The 26601-nt window shown below is 38.0% G+C and overlaps 2 protein-coding genes across 14 annotated transcripts in view; one reads left to right on the top strand and one right to left on the bottom strand.

Moving 5' to 3' along the window:
- Window positions 1-7485, bottom strand: part of TPGS2 (tubulin polyglutamylase complex subunit 2) — a 51182-nt gene extending 43697 nt beyond the window's left edge. For 2 of the 4 annotated variants that reach the window (XM_008955660.4, XM_003830217.6), the window contains exon 1: window positions 7162-7295. In XM_008955660.4, coding sequence (XP_008953908.1) covers window positions 7162-7246 — 85 coding nt within the window. In that variant the 5' untranslated portion in view covers window positions 7247-7295. Of the gene's footprint in view, window positions 1-2297; window positions 2344-7161 lie in introns of those variants that run through there. The other 2 variants (XM_003830216.6, XM_055102359.2) reach the window with 2 other exon arrangements.
- KIAA1328 (KIAA1328 ortholog) overlaps window positions 6163-26601 on the top strand; it is a 393691-nt gene continuing 373252 nt past the window's right edge. For 2 of the 10 annotated variants that reach the window (XM_034943484.2, XM_063597260.1), the window contains exons 1-4: window positions 7372-7675; window positions 12792-12827; window positions 13704-13846; window positions 22824-22918. In XM_034943484.2, coding sequence (XP_034799375.2) covers window positions 7372-7675; window positions 12792-12827; window positions 13704-13846; window positions 22824-22918 — 578 coding nt within the window. Of the gene's footprint in view, window positions 6379-7259; window positions 7919-7947; window positions 8435-8880; window positions 9029-12692; window positions 12828-13703; window positions 13847-22823; window positions 22919-26601 lie in introns of those variants that run through there. The other 8 variants (XM_055102334.2, XM_055102335.2, XM_055102336.2 and 5 more) reach the window with 8 other exon arrangements.

Raw genomic sequence — 26601 nt, forward strand, 5'->3', positions numbered from 1 at the left:
CTTTGCCTTTCTTTGATTCCTGAGCCATCACATACTAAATCCAAGCTACTCTTTTGGAGAGAGAGGGCATACTGAGAAGTACTGAGGGGGGCAGACATTAGCGTGCAGAAGCCATTTGATGATTCCAGTCCCAGCTGCTATCTAACTGCGACCACTTGAGAGACCCCAAATGAGAACTACCTCAGCTGGTCCAGTCAATCCACAGAACTGGGAGAGATAGTTAATTGTTGTTTCAAGCAAACTATGTTTTGAGATGATTTGTTATCCAGTGATTGATAACTGGAATATATTTTCTAGTGAAAAACAGTCTCTCTGAGGTATTTAATGAGGACCTGCTATGTCCTAAGCTTTGGGAAATTAATGCCAGAGATTAGGAATTTAAGTAGGAGACACTGTTTCAAGAAACTTATTGCTTAGTTAGATATATAAGACAAACATGAAACAAAAGTGAAAACTCAAGATACTATGTAATTATGTGTTAAACTAGGTGACATTGACTGTCAGGGCCACAGGAGTTGAAGGCAGAGGGAGGTTGACAAAGACTGAGTGAGTGATAGAAAACATCAGAAACTGCACACAGCTGATCTGGGCCTTGAAGGATGATGTGGCAGTTACTGCAGACTGGCTCAATTAACACCTCCTCCTGTTCCCCGCTGGCGTGCTTTCCTTTATTTTAGACTGGTTAGCTAAAGACCTCATTTCCTACATTCCAGTGCAGTTAGACTCCCTCTGGTGACTGGGATGCCTGCATGGAAACATACTTTCATAAAGCCTGGAAGAAGGGAATCAGCAGATGAGGAGAGAACAAATGGGGAGACCAGGTCTTCTCGCATAGTTTCACAGGTGTTTTGGTCTCAGAGGGCTGGAAGTTGTAGTGGTGGCGGCAGCAGCAAAAGCAGTAACAATTTTTGATTCCACAGCTATCCTTCTGGGAGGCTGAAATTTTGAGAGCTGTGACTGGTTGTTTTGCCAACGTGACCAGCATTCAATAAACCCCTGGAAGTTGAGGCTTAAATAGGCTTTCTGGGGAAGAAACACTGCAAATATATTGTTGAATTTCACTATTTAAGGAAGAAGTGTATTCTATGTGACCACTGACAAGAGGGAACACTTCAGAAACCTGTGCATGGATTCCTCTAGATTCTAACTATGTCTTTTCCTCCTGCTAATCAATGTAATAAATTATACTTGGGACTAAAACTGTTTCTGAGTCCTGTGAGTCCTTGCAGTGGATCTGGTGGATCTAAAAGTGTGGGTGGTTGTGGGATCCCAGAAACATGCATCCATCTTTTTATATTTAACATTTGATTTAGTTTGATTTAGGTATGTTTTTGAAAATAGCAAATAACGGTTTTGTGAGTCAGGTTTAAATCTTTTTCTATTAATAGGTGACATAAACCTATGTGTATATACTTAAGAGACAGGGTCTTGCTGTCACCCAGGCTGGAGTGCAGTGGTGTAATCATAGCTCACTTCAGCCTCAAACTTCTGGGCTCAAGTGATCCTCCCATCTTAGCCTCCCAAGTAGCTGGGACTACAGGTGCACACCACCACACTGGACTAATTAAAAAATTTTTTTTGTAGAGACAGGGGTCTCACTATGTTGCCCAGGCTTGTCTTGAACTCCTGGCCTCAAGTGATTTTCCCACCTTGGCCTCCCAAAGCACTGTGATTACAGGCATGAGCCGCAGTGCCCAGCCATGACCATTTATATTTATTGTTATGACAGATATGTTTGGTCTAAACTCTATCATAATAGTCCATAATTACATGTGCTATATTACACTTGTGTTTCTTTTTGATGTGCATAGCATTTGCTCTTTTCTTTCAAACATTTGGGGGAATGTTTTATATTGCTGAGTAATAAATTATCATGAATTAGCAGCTTTAAACAACACCCTTTTATTAAGTCATGGTTCTGTAGCTCACAAGCCTGGCACGGCATGACTGGCTTCTCTACTTAGGCTGAAATCACTGGTCTTTCCTTACACCAGGTGTGCTGATAGGTATTTTAGCTGTTCTATTTTCATCTGGAGCTTGGGGTCATCTTGGAAACTCATTCCTGTTATTGACAGAATTCAATTCCTTTTGGTTGCAGGACTGAAGCTTCCATTTCCTTGCTTGCTGTCAGCTGGGGCCACTCTCGGCTTGCAGAGGCCACCTACATTCCTTGTTAAAAGGTCCCATGCATCTTCAAGTCAGCAACAGCGTAACAGATTCTTTTCCTACCTCAAATCTCTCTGACTTCCCTGTTAACAGCTTGTTTTAAAGGGCTTATGTGATTAGATTGGGCCTACCTGGATAATCTTGCTTTTGCCATTTAATGTAACATAATCGAGGTGTGGTATCTCATCATCTTCACAGTCCTGTGGATTAGAGTAGGAATTCTAATAGTAACGTGTTTAGAATTCCTTTTTAAAAATAGCTTTACTGAGACATAATTCGCATACCATAATTTATAAAGTGATTTTTATATTCAGAGTTATGCATCCTTTCCCCCAAAAGAAACCCATACCTATTATATTAGCAGTCCCCTATCCTACCAGCCTCTGGCAACCACTAATCTACTTTCAGTTTCTATAGATTGGTCTATTCTTGACATTTCATATAAATGGAATCATACATGTGGCTTTTGCAACTGGCTTCTCTCACTTTCATTTCAAGATCATCCATGTTGTAGGATCAGTACTTCACTCCTTTTTATGGATGAATTTTTTTGTTACATGGATATATCACATTTTATATATCACATTCATCAATGATGGATGTTGGCTTGTTTTCACTTTTGACAATTATGAATAATGCAGCTATGAACATTTGTATGCAAGTGTTTTCATGTAAATATCTTTTCATTTCTCTTGGAGAAAGGGAATCCAGAAATGGAATTGCTGGGCCATACAGTAACTCCAATCTTTTGAGGAAGTGCCAGACTAATTTTCAAAGCTGCTGTACCATTTTACATTTTACATCCCCACCAGCAGTGTATGATATCTTCATATCCTCACCAACAATTGCTGTATCTGTCTTTTTGACTATAGCCATCCTAGTGGGTGTGAAGTGAAATCTCATTATGGTTTTGATTTGTATTTCCCTAATGGCTAATGGTGATAATCATCTTTATGTGTGCTCACTGGCCATTTGTGTATCTCTGGAGAAATGTCTACCCTGATCCTTTAAAATTGAATTATTTGTCTTTTATTGAGTTGTAAGAGTTCTTTGCAGATCTGTAAGTTCCTTTTCATATATATGATTTACAAATATCCTCTCCTATTTTTTGGATTGTTTTGTCACTTTCTTGACTATATCCTTAAAAGCACAAACATTTTAAATTTTGATTAAACCCAATTTATCTATTTTTCTTTTGTTGCTTATGCTTTTGTGATATGTAAGAATCCAGTGCCTAACTCAATGTCACTTAAAAAAGGAACCTAAGGCCTGTTTTCTTCCAAGAGTCTTATGGTTTTGGCTCTTACATTTAGGTCTAAGATACTTTTGGAGTTAATTTTTGTATATAATTTGAGGTAGAGGTCCAATTTCATTATTTTACATGTGGAAATCCAGAACCATTTGTTGAAAAACTATTTTTTCCCATTGAGAAGTCTTAACATATTTGTCAAAAATCAATGAATCAGGCCGGGCACGGTGGCTCACACCTGTAATCCCAGCACTTTGGGAGGCCAAGGCGGGTAGATCATGAGGTCAGGAGATCGAGACCATCCTGGCTAACATGGTGAAACCCTGTCTCTACTAAAAATACAAAAAATTAGCCAGGCGTGGTGGTGGGCGCCTGGAGTCCCAGCTGCTCGGGAGGATGAGGCAGGAGAATGGCTAGAACCCGGGAGGCGGAGCTTGCAGCGAGTGAAGAGCACACCACTGCACTCCAGCCTGGGCGACAGAGTGAGACTCCGTCTCCAAAAAAAAAAAAAAAAAAAAAAAAAAATCAATGAATCATAAATATGATGTTTATTTTTGGACTCTCAATCTTATTTCATTGATCTACATTTCTATTTTTATGCCACTACCACTCTGAAGACAACTGTGGCTTTAAATTTTTTAAATTGTATTAAAATACACATAACATAAAATCATCATTTTAGTCGATTTTAAGTGTACAGTTAAGTGGCATAAAGTACATTCACACTGTTGTACAACCATCACCAGAACTTTTCCATCATCTCAAATATAGTATAGGGAAATGTGAGTAAGAGGAACTTTTTTCCTGTTTTGGAAAGAAAAGTTTATCTTGGCTACTCTGGGTCTCTTGCATTTCTATATTATATTTTAGGATTAAACCAGCTTCCCGATTTCTACAAAAGAGACAGTTGAGATTTTGATGGGAACTGGAGATCTGAGATTTGTAGATCAATTTGGGGAGTAACAGATTTTAACAATATTAACTCTTCCAATCCATAAACATGGTATGTCTTCTCATTTATTTTGGTCTTCTTTAATTTCTTTCCACAATCTTATGTAATTTTCAGTACATAAGTCATGGACATCTTGTGTTAATTTATTCCTATTTTATTCTTTTATTTTTTTTGAGATAGGGTCTCACTCTTGTTGCCCGGGCTGGAGTGCTGTGGTGTGATCACAGGTCACTGTAGCCTCGAACTCCTGGGCTCAAGCAATCCTCCTATCTCAGCCTCCTGAGTAGCTAGGACTAAGGCATGCACCACCACACGTGGCTAATTTTAAAATATTTCATAAAGGCTATGTTGCCCAGGCTGGTCTGCAACTCCTGGTCTCAAGCAATCCTCTCACCTTGGCCTCCCAGTGTTGGGATTACAGGTGTGAGCCACTGTGCCAGCTACATTTTATTCTTTTCAATACTATTGTAAATTGAATTGTTCTTAGTTTTATTTTTGGATTGTTCATTGCTGGTGTATAGGCTGTGTCTGTGTGTGTGTGTGTGTGTGTGTGTGGATTCCTTAGGATTTTTTATATACAAGATCATGTCATCTGCAAACAGCTTACCTTCTTCCTTTTCAATTGGATGTCTTTATTTCATTTTCTTGCCTAATTGCCCTAGCTAGAAACTCCAGTACAATGTTGAAGAGAAGTGATAAAAGTGGAATTCTTGCCATGCAGAAAAGAGTGAACATAGCAGGCCCGAGACAATAATCCTCAGAAAGGTCTGCCAATCGGGCTGCCAAAATCCTTTTGTTGTAATGAATCATAGCCATGAGTAGGACTATCTCCTGAGTCCTGTAATCCTTGCGTCAAATCATTGAATCTGGTGTGATCTTGGTGAACCCTAATACAATTTTTGTTCCTGATTTTAAGGGGAAAGCTGCCAGTCTTTCACCATTACATATGATGTTAGATGTGGGTTTTTCATAGATGTCCTTTATCAGGTTGAGGAAATTCTATCTCTATCCCATCCTATTTCTAGTTTGTTGAGTTTTTTTTTTAATCAAGAAAGGTTAGATTTTGTCAAATGCTTTTTTTATTAAGATGATTATGCAATTTTTGTCTTATTCTATTAGTAAGTTGTATTATATTAATTGATTTTTTTTAAGTTTCTTTTTTTTTAGTGACAGGGTCTTGCTATGTTGTCCAGCTGGACTTGAACTGGGCTCTAATAACCCTCCCACCACAGCCTCCCCAGTAGCTGGAACTAAAGACATGGGCCACCATGCCCAGCTATTAATTGATTTTCATATGTTAAAACCACTCATTCCTAAATCACACTTGGTCTTGGACTTCTATTAAAAGAGACACAAATTTTAAAAATCAACCAAACAAATATATAATTTCAAGTACTGAAAGTGCTATAAGAATAAAAGAAAAAGCAGGGTAAGGAAAGAGAGAGCAAGAAAGACGGCGGTTATTCGAACTATATTTAGGGAAGGTTTCTCTGAAATAATGACATTTGATCAGAGATCTGAATGACCTGAAGAAGCGAGACATTCAGAGAAAGATAATTCCAGGTGCAAGGACTAGCAAACTGCAAAAGCCCTGAAGCAGGAACCCGCTTAGTGCGTTTACGGTACAGCTAGAAGGCCATATGGGCAAAAGAGTGGAAACAAAGTCAGAAAGAGATGAGAGCAGATCTTACAGGGACTTGTGGGTCATGGTACAGACATTTGGATTTTATTATAATTGTGATGGGAAGGCACTGAAGCATGCTTTTCAGCCTTCTTAAAAGACCTTTCTCCTCCTTAGTTTTCTGGCTAACTCCTATATGTCTTTCAAAATCTAGCATCATCTCCTCTGTGACATGTTCTTTAACTTCCCTGATAAGATCAGTCCCCTCCTCTGTGACATCTCTGAGTAACAGATTACTGACCTCTTTTCACACTCCTAGTGACCTCATTTGTTTATTTTTTCACAGAACTGTGTCTTTTTCATATTTTTAACCTCACGTCTAACATAGTGGTGAGTACTAAAGAAACGTTTGATAGGCCAGGCGCGGTGGCTCACGCCTGTAATTCCAGCACTTTGGGAGGTCGAGGCGGGTGGATCACCTGAGGTCAGGAGTTCGAGACCAGCCTGGCCAACATGGTGGAACCCTGTCTCTACTAAAAATACAAAAAAATAGCTGGGCGAGGCAGGAGAATTGCTTGAACCCAGGAGGCGCAGGTTGCAGTGAGCCGAGATCGCGCCATTGCACTCCAGCCTGGGCAACAAGAGCAAAACTCTGTCTCAAAAAACAAACAAGCAAGCAAACAAAGAAATGTTCGATAAAAGAAAAACTCTGAGTCATTCAGTGGTGCAAGGTTGGATTCCTTTCAGACCCGAAGTAGTTGTCGCCCTGGGAGGTCGGGTGCATTACTTCCCCCAGAGAAAGGTCTTGGGTTTCGGGGATAATGCCCTGGCTGAGAATGCCTCCTGGGGGGAGATCCAACTTCCCAACCGTCAGGTGCTTGCTGTGTTCCCTTTGCACGTCTCTGCCCGTCCTTCCTGGGTGGGACCTTGGTTGGCGGTGAGTGGGGGAACCTTCAGGCTTCCCAGCTCTGCCTCCGAACACTCCTGGCAAACACTTTCAAAACCTAATCACAAACCCAGGTCCCCCACTTTCCTCTGTAACAACGGAAGTCCCAGCAGCGATGTCCACTCCTGTTCTGGGGCCAGCGTCGCGCCGCTCACCCCGCACCTCATCCCTCCGCTCCTCCTTCCTTCTCCTCCACACCCTCTCGGCACCGTGCCCCCTTTCCTCACCTAGGATGCGCGTGATGCCCAGGGTCAGCTTCTCCAGGTGCGGCTTGCTGCAGCCCAGCCCCGGGGACGATGCCTCCTCCTCCATGGCTCGCGACCGCGATTCGCGCGCGGCGGGAGCGGGTGGAGGGCCGGACCCCGCCTCAGCGCCGAGGCCAAGTTCATGGCATGCCGGGAACGGTAGTTCTCGGCGCCTGAGAGCGCGGCGCAGTGATGATGGGGGCCCGGGGTTGGTCTGACAGCAGCAGCTCCGTGGGGCGCCGGTTCCCGCGGCCCCGCCCGGTGGCCCACACCGCACCTCCGGGACGTAGCTTCCCCTTCGCCCCGACCCTCTCACCCCGCAGGGGCCGGCCGCGCAGGCGGGGGCGGGCCTCTGCGTGGTGCGGCCAATGGGGACCGAGCCTGCAGGCCGAGGCGTGGCGGCCCAGGCGCGACGCCCCGAGTGGCGGTTGTTTCAAGATGGCGGACGTGGCGGGCCCCTCCCGCCCCGGTGCCGCGGCGTTCTGGAGCCGGGACTGTATCCTTTGCCCGCCTGACAGGGGGCGCCGGCGCCCTCCACGGGACGGCGAGGGGCGAGCCGTCGCGTGGCAGTCCGAGAGCGGAGGAGAAGCTCCGAACTAACCCCGGGGATGGGGACGTGTTGCTCGGCCCCAGTCTAGGTGCTGGGCTCTCCCCTTGCTTCGGTGTTAGGTGGCCGAGAGACTGGTACTGTCTGCAGGTGTGGGGACACGGCGCAGATGCTTCCCAGCGCTCACTACCGGTGAGCTCGAGAAAGATAGCCTTGAGTCCAGGCTCAGTCCAGGGCTGAGATGGCCCTCCGAGGTCCCTCTGCCCACCCTGTCAGAGTGCCCCCAGGCTGACTTGAGTGTGCAGAGCTAGCTCGAAGTTGAGGGAGGAGTCGGTGTTGGCTGGACAGGGAGCCTTTTTGTTTTGATTTAGGATTGTCTTTAGTCTGCATTGCTAGGAGCAAGTCAGGACCTTTCGGACTTAAAAGGCCCTCCAGTGATGATGTATTTTAATACTGGGGTTTTAGGAGAGGTGTGGAGCTTGGTTACTGGGATGTGGTCTGGTGGTGCTGGTTACTGCGTAAGATGGGAATCATTGTGCCTGAAAGTATTGTTGACTTACTTGTGGAGTGCGGGTCACTGGCAGTCATGGAAGTTCTTGGATCATTGTGAGGTGGAGAAGCAGTGGAACTTTTTAGTCCAGTGGTAGTATTACCAGTTCAGCAGCAGTGATGAGATGTTTGTGTGACAGGAGTGTTTCTTTCCTTGGAGTAGGTAGACTCTTCTCGCTTGAGCTTTGGTCCTGATAATTTACTTCACGTTCCTTGGAGGGGTTACTTGAAAGAGGGACGGCAATCTGTTACTGAGTGCTTGCAGAGGCAGCTCTTTTTGTGTTTGCTAGGATTGGTGATGGCATTAATTGAGGCGTTGCTGTTACCTTTGGCAGAATCACTGGGCATTCTTCTTAGCTCCCAGTGAAACTTACAAAACTGTGTTATCAACTCCTTTGTTGAGTTACTAGGATTAGTGTCATGTGTAGAGAGAGGGATATGTTTGTATTCTGTGCTGCTCGTGTTTAGTGTTTGCACTTACTAGACATAATTACCATTTGTCTCTGATAGGTTGGTGAAAAGCAAATGAAATCATGTACATACACTGTGGATGAAAGCATACTAGTGCAGTGTGCAAATTAAATATTTTTTCCTTTACCTTTCAGAAGAGAATATGTGCACTGTGGACAACTGGGCTGAATTAGGAAGTTAGGAAATTGGGATAAGTCTTTTCTCAAGAAACACTGCTTCTGCATTGACATAATTTTGTGATGGAGGAGATACTTGAAGGTTATTAGCTTATAGCATCCTATGGTACTGTTCAAATATAGAATCAATGGTTTGGGGGGGGACAAGCTATTGCAATGGGACTGAATAAGTGTATTAATAGATATATGGACTGAACCTAAGCTCTTGGTCTTCGCACCCAGTACTTTCACTTACTCATGTAGTTATATCACCCCCTATTTTATGTAGAAGTCATATATACTCCGTTATCTCTTGTATTCTGACTCCCAACATTTAATGTAAAATATTCATCCTCTCATAGATAGTGAGGAATTGAAATTGTACAGGGGAAAAATGGTGGCGATTATATCCTATAAGATCTAATTCAGATGTATGAAAGGAATTGCAAAGTTGCTAGTGTCACCTTTCCCCTCAGACTATTCCACGTAATGACCAGTTAACATCGAGCCTCAGATATTTTCATTTTAAATCTCCATAGAGAATGTCACTGTAAGCAATGTCAAATGTAAATTTGTTACTGAATATTTGCTGAAAAGCATAATGATAGTTATTAATCATTTGATTTAGTTACATGTCTTTGCATCTTGATTCCTTTGTCATATTGATTATTTCCCAGACCACCCTAGAGCCTTTATAGTAGAATTTTCAATAGAAAAAGACCAAAAAGTAAGTACCTATAATCTGGTATTCTTTTCACACTATTGAAAAAAGATTTTCAATACTTCACCTAAACATTTAGAGAAATGTGATGGAGAGATTTCTTAGTCCTTGATGTTTCCATCATGAGAGGACAGATCATCTGTGACTAAATGGCACCTTTTTTTTTATTGTTGTTGTTGTGAGTTATACATCTCCTGCACAGTATGATTCAGCAGTGCTGTTTTGCACAAGGAACGTTTTAGTACCTCATATGTAAACAATGAGTGTGTGGTGTTGTCATGTTATGGGTTAAATCTTCCAGCAAAATATGCTCCTTCAGTTTAAGTTGCCTTTGTCCTTCATTACAGTTCCTAGTAATGTCAGAATGAGTTAGTGTTTCAGCAGTACCTAAATTTGACTGCTTAAATGCACTCAAGTGTATTACCATTAGCAATATCACGGACTTGATATTAAAAAATATGAACTGCAAGTGACCTGGTCAAAACATTGCAATATAATCTCTGCTGTTGAGTTTTCAAATGGAAACAAAGACTGTATGTTGTGGTAAAAATAATATATTAGCCCAGAAAGTCTCTGTGGTTGATAATAATTACATATACATGTATTGCTGGCAAAACTCAGCAGATTAGAGTAGAATGGGCAGTACTGAACTTATTTCCTTCAAATCCTGGAGGTCTGGGATAGAGGTGCATCTTCCTCTCTACCACTTCTGCCTGGGTTTCTAATTACAGTTAGCCCTCTGTATCTGCTGATTCATTCAAATGTGGATGGAAAATATTTGAGAAAAAAAAGAAATAGCACACAAAAAAATACAAATTAAACTGTACAATTTAACTACTATTTATATAGCATGTACATTGTTTTAGGTATTATAAATAATCTAGAAATGACCCACTAGTAGGCCCACTATACATTTGGTATATAATGTGTCTGTTTGACTTCCCCATAAAATATACATTTGTTGGGAAATTCTAGATTTGAAGGAGGTAAATATTTGGGTTCTTAATATAATGAGATGAAAATACATTACAAATTATTAGAAAGGATAGAGGCAATTTCAAATATTGTTATTAAAAATATTGAAGTAGTTTGTTCAGAGTTTTATATATTTGAAAATAAATTTGTCATGGATGTAGCTGAAAGTAAAAGGTTTTGTTGGCCGCTTGCGGTGGCTCACACCTGTAATCCCAGCACTTTGGGAGGCCAAAGCAGGTGGATCACAAGGTCAGGAGTTCAAAACCAGTCTGGCCAACATGATGAAACGGCCGTCTCTACTAAAACTACAAAAAAATTACAGGTGGCGGCGGGCACCTGTAATCCCAGCTACTCGGGAGGCTGAGGCAGAGAATTGCTTGACCTAGGAGGTGGAGGTTGCAGTGAGCTGAGATCACACCGCTGCACTCCAGCCTGGGTGGCAGAGCGAGACTCTGTCTCAAAAAAAAAAAAAAAAAAGAGTTTTGTTTGCATATTTAGAGTCACAGAAATATAACATATAAGGTTGTTGGACAACACCTCATAAAATTAAATCAATACCAATTTTATTCTTTCATAGATGGAGCCAGACATTCTTTTATGTTTGAGGGTACAACACTGAACAAAATAAAACAAAAATCATTACCCTCTTGGTGCCTACATTTTAGTGAGATGAGATCAGGTCATGAATAAGGAAAATATATGTTCAATGATTTTTTTTTTTTTTTTTTTGAGTCAGAGTCTCGGTCTGTTGCCCAGGCTGGAGTGCAGTGGTGCCATCTCAGCTCACTGCAAGCTCCGCCTTCTGGGTTCACACCATTCTGCTGCCTCAACCTCTGGAGTAGCTGGGACTACAGGCACCCGCCACCATGCCTGGCTAATTTTTTTTTTTTACATTTTTAGTAGAGACAGGGTTTCACCGTGTTAGCCAGGATGGTCTCAATTTTCTGACCTCGTGATATGCCCACCTCGGCCTCCCAAAGTGCTGGGATTACAGACGTGAGCCACTGCACCTGGCCTATGTTCAATGATATTGGTGCTGTGGAGAAAAAATAAAGCAGGAAAGAGGCAGATAGTAGGGGGAGGTAGGTAGGTTGTGGGAAGAGAGAGTTTTGCAATTTCAAATACCTATATGGTTAGGAAGTGAAAGCTTCAATCAGAAGGTGACATGACATGACATATGACATAAGTCCTAAAGTGAGCCATGAAGATATTTGAGGAAAGAGCTTCCTGGGTAGAAGAAATCATACCTGCAGAAGCTATAAGGTAGGAGCTTGCATAGCTTGTTAACAATTATAAGAAAGCCAGGAATGAGTGAGAGGAATAGTAGCAAGTGAGATCAGAGATGTAACAAGTTACAGGGATCAGATCTTGAGCATTGCAGGCTGTTGTTGATACTTTGGCTTTTAATCTAAATTAGAAATGACGTAACTATTAAAATGATCATTCTAACCACTGTGTGAAAAAATAGGCTGTTAAGGGGACATGCACAGAAGTGACAGAGAGCAGTTAGGAGCTTATTGCAATAATCCTGGGAGAGGAAAAGTTGAGTTGGATCAAGGTGACAGTTGAAAACAGTGTGTTATAATCATAGCCTTTCTAAATTTCTCCTTTTGAAATTCAAAATAGTTCTTTTTATCTTAAATTTCTTCTACTTTTTAAATAGTAGGGCTTCTTGGGATATTTTATGAATGCACTGTAGAAGAATAAATAATGTCTTTGTGTTTGCATGATTGACTTGCCCTCAGTGTTTGTTCTTCAAAGCTAAAGCCTATCTTGAAATTATTTACTCTTCAGAATTGTCAGTTCCTCAGTAATGACCAAACTGGAGCACTTAAGTTTTTGTTTACAAAAGGAAAGGAACCTAATAGTAGAGTATATATTGCAGGGTAACCCACTTGAGAGTGGATAAAAGTTTCATGGAACAAGACCTTCCAAGATTTTTATAAGATGTGTAGTTGTGAATATATAAAGGTGAACTTTTAGAGAGTATTAATTTTGCTACATTTAATTCAATTACTTTGCTTTCTAACTTTGTTTTTAATTCAATTAGTTTGCTTTCTAACTTTGTTTTTAAAAGTTAGTTACAAATTCCCAGGTCAAAAGAAATTATGAATTATAAGAGGTATACAGAACAGAAGCAGCATTTGGATGCCGGATAATATTATTGTACTTTCCTTCATGCTCTCCTGCGTAGTTTCTGATGAAGAACAATCAGTAGTATACGTTCCAGGTATGATTTTCTATGTTAAAATTTGGGAAGCTTACTTTGGTCCTTAAATGTTAGAAGAAAATAAAGCTATTAGAACAATGTTGCGGGTATAAATAACTGAATGCAGAGCAGTACATCAAAACCTAAAATTTGTTTTTTGAATATTTGTCATAACCCTATTAAGGTTTGAAATACTGGCTTATCTTTGGGATTGGCTGGCCCAATCAGCTTTTAATGAACTTGTAGAACACTTCATGTGGCAAGGGGCAAAAGATTCTTTTCTTATTTTTTCTTTTACAAATGATAGCCAAATTTAATATTTCAAATAAAAGTGTGACTACTGCTTGATACAGGGTATATGTAAGAGGCACTTCAAGTTTAATGGTTGTAACTAGATGGTAGTAAAGCAACTATTGAAGGCACCCTCATTATATAGGGTGAAAAATATCATTGATTTCCCCTAAGTTAACATATATTTGGCATATCGTAATTTATTGGTTTTAATGTGACTTACGAATATTTACAGTACCCTTTACAAATATTTCAGTTAAGCTGGATGTGGTTGCTTGATCCTGTAGTTCCAGCTACTCCAGAGGCTGAGGTGGGAGGATTGCTTGAGCCCAGGAGTTCGAGTCCGGCCTGGATAGACATAGGAAGACCCTGTCTCTTTAAAAAAATAAATATAAAAACAAATTTCAATTCAATCTTTAGTGTATTTCTTTAAAACATATTCTTTTTATGATTCATATATTAAGAGCTTTAAAATTAAGTTTATAAAGTAAGAGAGTTTCCTCCATCAGGTCCCTTAAAGTAGAGGATTCCAAGGAAGGAGTTGATGGGGGAGGGTTTAAGATAATAAGGTATAATTTTGAAATCTTGTTTAATGGAAATCCTTAGGAATTTCTGCTGAAGGAAATGTCAGATCAAGACACAAGCTGATGAGTCCAAAAGCTGATGTTAAACTTAAGACTTCCAGGGTGACTGATGCTTCAATCTCCGTGGAGTCCTTAAAAGGCACAGGAGATTCAGTAGATGAACAGGTTAGTATTGTTTTCATCTTTTTTTTCCTTGCTCTCCAGTCTTTATGAGTGCTGACCAAAAAGGGTAGAAGAACCTTTGAAAGTATACTAGGTGATCAACAAACATTCTTAAAAGATACAGAGGATTCCAGGATCCTTTGATGATGCCAGGTTTGAGCCTAAATTATCTGAATTACTCAAGGGTTTTGCTCCAAAACATCTGACTTGCTTTAAGCATTAGCCATGATAATGTATTATCTTGATATGTCTCAAAAGAACTACATTCTGATCTGTGTGGCATTGGTAAATCAAACTGATGAGAATTGCTTTTTAATTAGGCATCCTTTTTGATTTTTATTCTTGTGAATTTATTTGATAGATGAACCCTTTTACATAAGAAAGATACATTATTAAAGAAAATTAGCCCTATTATTTCCCTCACTTTGAAAATAATATCATAAAGATTATTACTTTTGAAACTTTATGATATCTTTATCTTTCTTACTATTACTATGCCATGTTATTGATTTGTCCCTCGTAAAGATGAGGGACAAATCAATGACTAGGCATAGTAATAGTATCGGTGCATTCCTTTGGCACATGTCCTATCTGACCAGTTTATTTTACTTTAATTTTTGTTATATTTTCCCTCTGCAACCAGAGTTGTTCAATACCACTTCACACTCACTAGGATGTCTACACAAAACTTGTATATGAATGTTCTGGAATCTATAACGTGTGGACCAAATCCTTCTGCCTGTTTTATAAATAAAGGTTTTTTGGAATACAGCTGTGCTCATTGTTTTACATAATTGTCTATGGTTGCTTTTGTGTTACAATAGCAGGGTTGCTACAGAGACTGCATGCCCACAAGCTAAAAACATTTACTATCAGACCTTTTATAGAAAACTTTTTTCAGTCTGTGAATTATGTTCTCAAAGATATTTCCAGTGCCTCATTTATTACTACAAGATTTTACTGTGATTGAATCAAAAGGCGTACTTTACGTTACTTGTACCAGTGTACCCACTTCACACTGGGGTTTGAATAGTTGAATTTGCAAGTTCTTATCAAAAAAAATTAAAAAATGTTTTTTCACATAATGGTTGATTTGTTTTACATTGAACAATAGCCTTCTTTTAGATTAAGTTCATATTTTTGTCCTATTGGCTATAACTTTTGATTGGATTATTTCAGTGGCTTCTTTAGAGATTATAGTATACATCTTTCATTTATCATAGCCTATTATCAAGTGATATTTTCCCACATTACCTATAGTTTAAGGACTTTTCAACACTGTACTTTATTTCTCACCTCCTGACTTTTTTGATATTGTTGTCATACATTTTACTTATGTGCAGAGACCCCAAAATACATATTACATTTGCTTTAGTCAACTCTCTTTTTTTTCAAATTGAGATATAATTTGCATATAAAATTCACCTTTTTAAAGTGTACAGTTTATTATTTTGATTTTGTATGTGTTTATATTCACAGAGTTGTGGATCCATCACCACAATCTAGTTTCGAAACATTTTTATCACTCTAGAAAGAAACCCCATACCAATTAGGCACTTCTCATTTCCCAGTCATCTCAGCCCCTAGCAAACACTAATCTGCTTTCAGCCTCTATAGATTTGCTTGTTATTGATGTTGCATATAAAAGGAAATCACATAATATGTGGCCTTTTGTGACTGGCTTCTTTGATTTAGCATAATTATTTCAAGGTTCATCTATTCTGTATCATTACTTCATTCCTTTTTATGTCTGAATATATATTTTGTGTATCCATTTATCAGTCAATGGACATGTTCAACTTTCTAGCTATTATGAATAATTCTTCCATGATCATTCATATACAAGTTTTTGTGTAGACATATATTTTCAGTTCTCTTGTGTATATACCTATAAGTGAATTGCTGTGTCGTGTAGTTTTATGTTGAACCTTTTGACAAAATTCCAAACTATTTTTTAAAGTGGTTACACCATGTTACATTCGACTAGCAATGTATGAGGATTCAGATTTCTCCACATTCTTGCCAACATTTATGTCCATCTTTTTTGAGGATGGCCATCCTAGTGGGTGTGAAGTGGTAATTCAATGTGATTTGGATTTGCCTTTCCTTAATGACTAAATGATGATGAGCATGTTTTTATGTGCTTCTTGGCTATTTGTATATCTTCGTCAGACAAATATCTAGTCATATCCTTTTTTAACTGAGTTATTTGTCTTTGTACTGTTAAGTTATGAGTTCTTTCTAAATTCCATTTACAAGTCCCTTATCAGATACATTATTTGCTAATATTTTTTCTCATTCTATGCATTGCCTTTTCACTTTTTTATTGGTGTTCTTTGAAGCACAGAAGTTTAAAATTTTGATGAAGTTCAGTTTATCTAGTGTTTTCTTCTGTCTCCTTTGCTTTGGTGTCATATCTGAGAAATTGTTGCCTAATCCAAGGTCACAAATATTTGTGCCTATATTTTTTTCTAAGAATTTTAAAGGTTTTACTCCTACATTTAGTTCTCATTCCATTTTGAGTTAATTTTTGTATATGGGGTGAGGTGGTAGTTTAACTTTATTCCTTTGCATGTAGATATCCAGTTGTCCCAGCACCATTTGTTAAAAAAACTGTCCTTTCCCCTTTGAATTTCTTGGCACCCTTGTCAAATATCTGTTGACCATAAGTGTAAGGGTTTATTTTTGGACTCTCTGTATTCTGTTCCATTGATTTATATTTTTATTTTTGGAATTAGGAAGTATAAGTCCTCCAACTTCTTCTTTTTCAAGATTGTTTTGGCTATTTTGGGTCCCTGTGTTTCCATAGGCATTATAGAATCAGCAAATGTTTTATACTTTTTGATGTTATTAGAAACACAGTTGTTTCTGAATTTCACTGTTGGATTGTTTATTGCTAGTATATAGAAATTCAGTTGATTTGTGAATTGATCTTGTATCCTGCAACTTTATCAAACTATTTCTAATCTAATAGTTCTTTTGTGAATTCCTTACCATTTTCTCTATATAAGATGAAGTTGTCTGTGAATAGAGATAGTTCACATATTCTTATTGGATGCCTTTATTCCATTTTGGATGCGTTTTATTTTAATTGCCTTTTAAAGAAATTTTACAAATGCAACAGAAGTCTTTTAAATCTACTCATGTAGTTACCATTTCTGGTGTTTTCATTCTTTCACGTGTATCCAGATTTCCTAAAAGACTTCCTTTAACATTAGTTCAGGTATGCTAGGAAAGAATTTTTTCAGCTCATGTATGTCTGAAAAGTCTTTATTTCTCTTTCCTTTTCAAAAGATATTTTTACTGGTTATAAAATTCTGAGTTGATAGTTTTATTCATTCAGTGCTTTAAAGATGTTGCTGCACTGTTGCCTGGCTTGTATTGTTTTTAAGAAGTTGGCTGTCATTTTTATTCCTCCTTATTTTTCTGTGTGTATGTGTTTAAATATGGCTGCTTTTAAGATTTTCTTCTTATCACTGGTTTTGAGCAATTTGGTTATAGTATACCCTGGAGTAATTTTTTTTTTTGAGATGCAGAGTTGCTGTGTCGCCCAGGCTAGAGTGCAGTGGCACGATCTTGGTTTACTGCAACCTCCGCTTCCCAGGTTCAAGCGATTCTCCTACCTCAGCCTCCTGAGTAGCTGGGATTACGGGCGTGCACCGCCACACCTGGCTAATTTTTGTATTTTTAGTAGAGATGGGGTTTCACCATGTTGGTCAGGCTGGTCTCGAACTCCTGACCTCGTTATCTGCCCGCCTCGGCCTCCCAAAGTGCTGGGATTACAGGTGTGAGCCACCATGCCCATCCTACCTTGGAGTAATTTTTAAAGTATCTCTTTTGTTTGAGGTTTGTTGAGCTTTTTGGGACTGTGGGTTTATAGTTTTCATCAAATTGGGAAATATTTCAGCCATTGTTTCTCCAGATATTTTTGTTTCCCTCTCTTTCTAGTGACCTTAGTTACAGAAATACTAGGCCTCTTGAAGTTACCCTCTCAGCTCTCTGATCCTCTGTTCATATTTTTTTCATTAAAAAATTTTTTTGTTTATCCTTGGATAGTTTGTATTGCTGTTGCTATGTCTTCAAATTCATTAACCTTCTGCAATGTCTAATCTGCCACTAATCTCATCCAGTGTGTTTTTCATATGAAACAATGTAGTTTTATCTTTAGAAGTTCAGTTTCAGTCTCTTATTTTTGTTTACATCTTCCATGTCACTACTTGACATGCTTTCTTCTAGGTTCTTGAACATATGGAACATAGTTATAATAACTGTTACAATATTCTTGACTATGAATTCTATCATCCAAGTCATTTGTGGATAGGTTTCAATTGAGCAATTTTTCTCCTAATTATAGGCTGTATTTTTCTGCTTCTTTGCCTGCTTGGTTGTCTTTTATTGGATGTCACAAGACAGTATGCATTTTGCCTTTTTGGGTTCTGAGACAGTGATAAGTTATTTGGAAGCAGTTTGATTCTTTCCAAGCTTCATTTTGAGCTTTTAAAGGTGGTGCCAGAGCAGCTTTTAGTATAGGGGTAATTTTGCCCATTGTAGGCCATACTCTTTTGAATACTCTTCCTGATGCCCCTTAAATTACAAGGTTTTCCTCTCTGGCTGGTGGGAACAGACTGTTCTCCTATGCTGTATTAGCTACAGAAATTGTTTCCACTGTTCATTTTGGGCTCTTTCCCTGGGATGAGTAGTTTTCTCACATACATATGCTGGTCAGTGCTCAGTAGTTGACGCGAAGGGATTCTGCAGATCCCTGGAGCTCTCCTATGCAGCTCTATCCTTGGCATTACTTTGCCCTGCAAAGTTTCTAGTGTTTCTGCAAACACTAGAAACCTTGGCTTTCCTGGACTCCCAGCTGTATCTTTTCAACTCAGGGAGATTGCTGGGCTCTGTCTGGATTTACCTACCTTAGCCCTGAAAACTCTCCACAGCAGTTAGCTGGGACAGTTGTAGGGCTCGCCTTGTTTGTTTCTGCAATTCCAGTGATCATTCTGTGTTGCCTGCTATCCAATGAAAACTATTGTTTCCTGTTTTTTTGTCAGGTTTTTGTTTTGTTTTGTTTTCTGAATCTAGGGTAAATCTGGTCCCTGTTACTCCATCTGGGCTAGAAGAGGATGTCCTACATTGTCGGGGGTATATGTGTCTATGTGTGCTTTTTCTTAAAACTAGAAATGGTGGTTTGCTTTTTCTTTTCCTTTTTTCCATTGAAGAGCATGTCTTGTGATTTTTTTTTTTTTTTTGACAGAGTCTGGCTCTGTAGCCCAGGTACAGTGGCATGGTCTCGGCTCACTGCAACCTCTGCCTCCTGGGTTCTGGTTCAAGAAATTCTCATGCCTCAGCCTCCCAACTAGCTGGGATTACAGGAACGCACTACCATGCCCAGATGATTTTTGTATAAACAGAGATGGGGTTTCACTATGTTGACCAGGCTGGTCTTGAACTCCTGACCTCGTGATCCACCCACCTCGGCCTCCGAAAGTGCTGGGATTATAGGCATGAGCCACTGTGCCCGGCCATCTTGTGATTTTTTTCTGTGTGTAGTCTTTGTTGGTATTGATGTTGAGTATCCTTAATTCATTAAGGATTTCACAGTGGTAATTAGGTCAGTTCAAGTCTTCTGGGAAGCAGACCGCGAGATGGAATTAGAAATGGAAGAGATTTAATGAAGGAAAAGCTTATAAAGCATAAGGAGTAGAATGAGCAGGAATCTTCAGATTTCACTACAGTCTGGCACCTGTGACAGGAGAGGAAAAGAAGGAAGATTGACTAGGAAGAACCTCAGACTTCAGATTGCCATGCAATCTGAGATAAGTGTCCTTTTTGCTAGTGAGGAACCCCAGAGCAAATACTGCCTTTTGAGGATGCCATTTGGATCAGAAATAGCTCAGTTCTAGTGTCTCTACTGTTCCCAGTCATTGGTGTTGGTATGAACAGTGCAGTGGATCCCAAAGGTTTGGCAACTGGAGGCTGTTAGCTGATTATACTCTGCAGCAAGTTCCCTCTCTCTTTTGTGGCCATATTGCTTTATTTTTTACAGTTAAGCCTACTATTCATCAGGAAGTAATATGCACATGTAGTGTAAAGTAAGATTCACTGCAATTCAGAGAGAAAAGAATCCTCTTCCCAATAGATGGTGTTGGGCCCATAGACTGCCAGTATTGGGTCAATAGACTGTCAGTATTGGCCCAACACCATCTATTGGGAAGAGGATTCTTTTCTTCTTTGAATTGCAATGATACCATTGTTGTAAGTCAAGTGACTGTAGATATGTGGCCTTTCCTCATCATGTTTTCGTCTTTGGTAATTCGTATCCTGAACTTTATAATTCTTTTGTTTTTCCATATCGGGGTTCGCCGACTTTTTCTATAAATTGGACAGGTAGTAAATACTTTAACTTTTGCAGGCTGTAACATCTGTCTCAACAACTCAACTCTGCCACAGTAGCATTAAAAGAGCCATAAGCAATATGCAAATGAATGAGCATGTTTTAATAAACCTTTGTTTACAAAAACAGCCAGTGGGCCAGATTCGGCTTGCAGCCGTGGTTTACCAAGCCCTGTCCTACAGTGTAAATACATTTTTTTTGAAACAGTATTTCATATATATTTGGAACTTTATATAAATGAGCTCATATCCATTTGTATTGTGTGATTTGCTTTTTATTTCATATTATGTTTATGAGATTTCTTTTTTTTTTTTCCCTCTATGGCTCTTCCAATGTTACGTGAGATTTCTTTATGTTGTATGTAGTTATATTTCATTTCTTTTCACCGTCTCGGGGTTTAGTCAGTTATTTTAACTTAGAATATTTAAAAGAAAAATTATTGAATAGTGCGAGAACCAAAAAGGCAAAAAGGGAACATTAAAGTATCATGAAAGTAGTAACTATAAGAAACAACCACAATCTCTAGAACTGGATGAGAGGGCAGAATAAGTCGGAATTATTGAAACTTAGAAGCTTAGAGGAGGGGCCCCTTAAAGCTGCAACTTGGACCTCTGGTGATGGGACACCAACCCGGCTGGTACTGCCATTTCTGAGGAGGCCTGATAAAGGCTGGTTCTGTAAGGGCTGGAAAAAATTACAAACTGGAATCAGCAGTACTTGCTAGGGTAAGGAACTCAGGGGTGACACTGTCAGTAACAGGAAGGAAATAGCCTTCCTTCTTTCTTCCTGGTCTTCATCTAGTTCTTTGTGTTGGCAGAGTTCAACAGAGTGCCAGGTGGCGAAGGAGAAATGGTGTTTCCAGAATCTTAGACTTAGCATCTCAAAGCAGAGGGTGGAAGGGTAGTTTTGAGGGGGAAAGTTAGTATCATAGCTACCAGTACCTCTAGAATTTCATTGTATCAATATGCCAGCCACAGTTTTACTATTCTGTAGTTAATAGACATTTGCGTTTTCAGATTTTTGCTGTTGTTAACACAATGCCACTAATTTTTTTTTTTTTTTTTTGCCTAGTTACAAAGATTTCTCTTTTGTTCTTTTACTCAGCACATCACTAATGAAATGTCTTTTCGTGGGTTATCAGCAACTTCCTCCATTGCCAAATCCATTGCCTTCTTCCCCCAGTCTATTTGTCTTTTTTAATCATTAGCACTGTTGAACCCACACTATTCTTGAAACTTTTTCTTTCTTGTTTTCTCCTACAATGTTATATGCTTCTGATTCTCCACTTGTCCTTTCAAATGCCACTTTAAATTAAATTAAAATCCAATTACTTAAATTGAAATTAAAATCAAATGCCAAATTTTCTTGGACTTGTAGATGATTTTTAAAATACTAATATTTTTTCTTAATTTTAAATACATAATTATTAAAGAAAAATTTAAAACATAGAAAAGTATAAAGAATAATAAAAAATCTTAACATTATCCATAATACCATACACTGACTTTTAAATCTTTATGATTTTCTCTAGTTTGAAAGCTAGACCTACCTTTCCAGCTTCCTGCCTAGACGTTTGCACATGAATGGTTTGCTGGCATCTTACATTGAGCATTTCTAAAACCAAACTTATTTTATTATCATCTTCTTTTCTCCATTTTTTTCCCTACTCTCTTTCCCACCTTCGGCTATTACTATTTCCAGAATTCACTTTAGGTGTTTTCAGTTATTCTTGGCTACCCGAGGTAATTGGACTAACTTAACTTTGGTGGTTGCGCAAATGCCAAGGATTACAGCTCCTTCCTTTTACATGTTACCTACGATTCCTTCGTGACTCCCTGAGTTTATGTCTTTAAGGACCCCTCCTAATGATGCTGAGGTGCTGGGGAAAAGTTTTTGTAGCACAAAAGATTAGAATAATATGGTGTTTAAAGAGCACAGACTCTGGAACCTGTGTTTAAGTCTTGATTCTGCTATTTAATTGCTATAATCCTGGATATGTACCCTTAAAGTAGAATAGGAATAGTAACTATTAATACTTAATAGCGTTGTTGTGCAAATGAAATGGAATAGTAAGTACAAAGTGCTTACAATATTCCTGGCATGAAGTGAGCACTAGATGTAATTGTTAGCTGTTGCTATTATTACTCTTTGGTTTAGTACTCTTTGGGATGAACGTTAGGATATTTTGAATGCTTAGTAACTGGTGCCTCTGCTGCTAATCTTAGTATACCCTTAAGCAGCGTGGGGACTATGGTATAATAACAGTTCTCAGTATCTTCTGTTGAGTATTTGTTTCTATGACATTCACAAAGGGAAAGTTGTTTCCCTAATAAACCCCAGTATTTAAGCAGGGGATATCTGCTTTTACTTTCTGTTTGCTTCTCTGTGTAAATCTCATGAAGTGTCCTAGTGGACAGTCAGTTCCTTAGCCTGTTTTTAGTTCACAGTAGGTTTAAATTGAAACAGGTAGATAGTGTTGCACCAGAGAAAAGATATCTAAGAAATTTCACCTTGCACCTAGGTTTCTTGAAAAGACTTTAAAAATTGGTTTTAGAAAAAGTGTAACTAAATTTTTTTTTTTTTAAGAATTCCTGCAGGGGAGAAATAAAGAGTGCATCATTGAAGGATTTATGTCTTGAAGACAAAAGACGCATTGCAAACTTAATTAAAGAACTGGCCAGGTGAGATAAAACCTTATATGAAATGATTTATTATACAAAAGACAACTCTTATTGAAAACAGAAAATTGCAAATATATTTTGATGACTTAATATCTTTGATCTTATGGTAGCAAAGAGTTTTGGAAAAAAGACATTCTGTGATGCCAGAATCCTCTCAAAAAGCTTAAAAAAGAAGCATCAAAAGCAAACTACTTTCCAATTTACATTTTCTTATTTACTTAACTTTCCCAATTGTTTGATGCAAATATTTGTAGCGGTCATCTATTGAGGGAAGTTTTAGAAACTACTGTTGAAGTAGGTTGATATTGTTGTAATCAGAGGCGTAGCAGTTACCTTTGATTTTTCCTTCAGCATCTGAAGAAAAAATATTTCACTCACAAGAATATCTATTGTTGCCTTGCTAATTCCTAATGCTTTTCAATTGATGGATTTTGAATTTTGATACTTAGCTGTTTGGGAGTACTATTCCAGTTTATTAGTGATGTACATGAGGCTCATCTACTTTGTATGTGTAATTTCTTTGTCAAATATACATGCCCAGTTTTGGGGGTCTTAAAAGGTACTTAATAAATGAAAGTATCTATAGAGAAATAGATGAATATAAATTGTAAAAGTTAAATTTACGGAGAGACCATACCTAAAAGTTGATAAAAGTTGATAAAATAGTACTACTTTTTATCACTGAATTGCAAATAAAGATAACAATATTAGGTATGTTTTGAACATATTTTGTGTTGAAGCCTTAACGTAAAGTTTGTAGAGGTTTTTAAAAAGACTGAAGTTAAAAAATTACCTTACTCTAAGTCATACAATCATGGGTATCAAAGATGACTATAAAAAAGTGATGTTTTGGGAGCCAGAATACAGGGTGTGAGAATTCAAAGTACACGCCTTAGTCTGAATTTTGTATGCTACCTGAGATAAGTAGTAATCTCTTTCATTAGAATTCTTTGGCTGCTCTATTTTCTAAAGTAGAGTTTTCATTAATTTCAGTGTTCTTTTATTGGGAAAACATTTCATTGTTATCCTCAGTATTTGAAGATGATGTTCTTGTGAGGCTATTACTACATAATAAGTCCTTTGATGAGGAGTTATTAAATATGTTTTGATGGTATTGAAAAGCTATTGCTATTTGTTTGACTCTGTTTGTTAATGGTCCTATGTTGCCATTATTGTCCTGCTGACCCATTTCATTTGAGCTGCCAAGCTTGGAGAATACCTGAAATATTAGAGCATTAAGTTAATTATAAAGGAAGCTGCAGACTGAGAATAAAACGCATATTTGACAACTCATATACAGAGTATATAAAGAACTCTAATACCTCAATATTAAGAAGAGAACGTGATGGGTAAAAAAAGGGGAAAAAGTCATACATATATGACTTGATATAAAATTAATCAAGTCAGTGCAGTGCTGGCATAAGGATAGACATATACATCAGCGAATGAAACAAAGAGTCTAGAAATAAACCATGCATGTATGTTCAATTGAGTGTGACAAGGAGGCTAAGGTAATTCTGTAGGAAGTCTTTTCTAACATAGAAAAACAACGTCATTTTGGTATTTAATAACCCTCTACTTCCTACAAAATATGCTAGGTTTTCTTTTTTTGTAATTTCTTTATAGAAGGTCAGTGTGTTAGTACAACGTCAGTATTAGTAAAAATCTGCTTATATACTGCTAAAGAACCCCATTATTACTGTATTTACTATTAACATACAAGTATATGGGAATAATGTGTTCTTCATTTCTTAAAATTTGCTGAGTTTCCTCTACTGGATATTTCAGTCTACTTTGTCTACTTTTGTCTACTCATACTTTGAAACTGTTTTCTTTGCTTTCTTATTTGCAAGACTGTTTGATTGACGTGGGAATGTAGAGAACAGAATCTCATATAAAGCAGTGGCAACAAAACATTCCCAGTTTTTATGTTCTTTTCCCTCTGAATTTTCAATCTGGTTTGAAATAGTTAAGTATACTTACGTCTCTTTTATCTTAAAAATGCTCCTTTCACTATATATTTCCCCCTTGTCACTACCTTCTTTGCATTACAAGACATAACCTTTTTTCTAGAAAGAATAGTCTATATTATTTTCTATTCTGTTGCATTTTATTTTTTTATCAAGCATACTGGCTTGCTTATCAATCTGTTTATTTATAAATGTGTCAAAGTGCAATTTGCATGCAATAACATGAACCAGTTTTTAAGTGCAGATTTCAGTGAGGTTTGACAAATATAAGATATACAAGATTTCCTATTCACGATATACAGCATTTATGTTACTCCAAATAGTTTCCTCTAGACCTTTTACAGTCTGTTTCCCCTTTCTCCCCCATCCCAGGCAACCATTAATATAGTTTCCATTATTATAGTTTAGTTTTACATATTCTGGCACACCATATAAATGGCCACACAGTATATACTCTTTTACTGTCTTTTTTCCCTCTACCTAATGGTTTGGATGGGGGGTGGTAAAGTACACCTAACATAAAATTTACCATCATAACCATTTTTAAGTGTACAGTTCAATGGCATTAAGTACATTCATAGTGCTGTGCAACCATCTCTACCATCCATCTCCAGAACTTTTTTTTATCACAAACTGAAATTGTACCCATTCAATAATACCTCCTCATTCTCCTTTCCCTCTTGCCCCTAGTAATCACTTTTCTGTGTGTCTCTATAAATTTGACTAATCTATGTAACTCATATAAGTGAAATCATACAATATTTGACCTCTGTATCTGGCTTATTTTACAGCATAGTGTTTTTAGTTGTTTTCAAGTTGTTGTGTATGAGTACTCATTTTTTATTGTTGAATAGTATTTCATCATAGGCCCATACTTCAATTTGTTTATCTCTTCTTCTATTAATGGGCATTTGGGTTCTTCAGGTTTTTGCCTTTTATGAATGAAGCTTCCATAAACATTCATGCACAAGTTTTTGCATGAATATAATTATTTTTCTTCAGTAAATGCTCAATTATATGTTAAGTGTGTCTATAACTTTGTAAGAAACTTCCCAACCGCTTCCCAATGTGATTGTGCCATTTCACATTTCCACTAGCAACTTATGTGAGTTCCATTATTCTGTATACTCACCAACTCTTGGTATTGTCATTTCTTTAAATTTTAGCCCTTCTAATGAGTGTAGTGGTTTCTCCTTGTAGAAATAATTAGTGTTTACCGGTGACTAATGTGATTATTGGTGTGATAATCACATTATAGTAACATGACTAATGTGTCATTCTTCCTTAGTGAAGTGTCTGTCAAATCTTTTCCCCCTTTTTTTACCCATCACGTTCTCTTCTTAATATTGAGGTATTAGAGTTCTTTATATATTCTGTATATGAGTTGTCAAATATGCGTTTTATTCTCAGTCTGCAGCTTCCTTTATAATTAACTTAATGCTTTCTTTTGATAAAATTTTAGATCTTGACAAAGTTCAGTTTATCAATTTTTTCCTTTTGTGGTCCAGGCTTTTAGTGCTCTATATATGAAATTCTGCCTATCACAAATTGCAAAGGTTGTTTTTCTATGTTAGAAAAGACTTCCTACAAAATTACCTTAGCCTCCTTGTCACACTCAATTGAACATACATGCATGGTTTATTTCTAGACTCTTTGTTTCATTCGCTGATGTATATGTCTGTCCTTATGCCAGCACTGCACTGACTTGATTAA

The sequence above is a fragment of the Pan paniscus genome, chromosome 17 (genome assembly GCF_029289425.2).
Source record: "Pan paniscus chromosome 17, NHGRI_mPanPan1-v2.0_pri, whole genome shotgun sequence".
Classification (NCBI taxonomy): domain Eukaryota; kingdom Metazoa; phylum Chordata; class Mammalia; order Primates; family Hominidae; genus Pan; species Pan paniscus.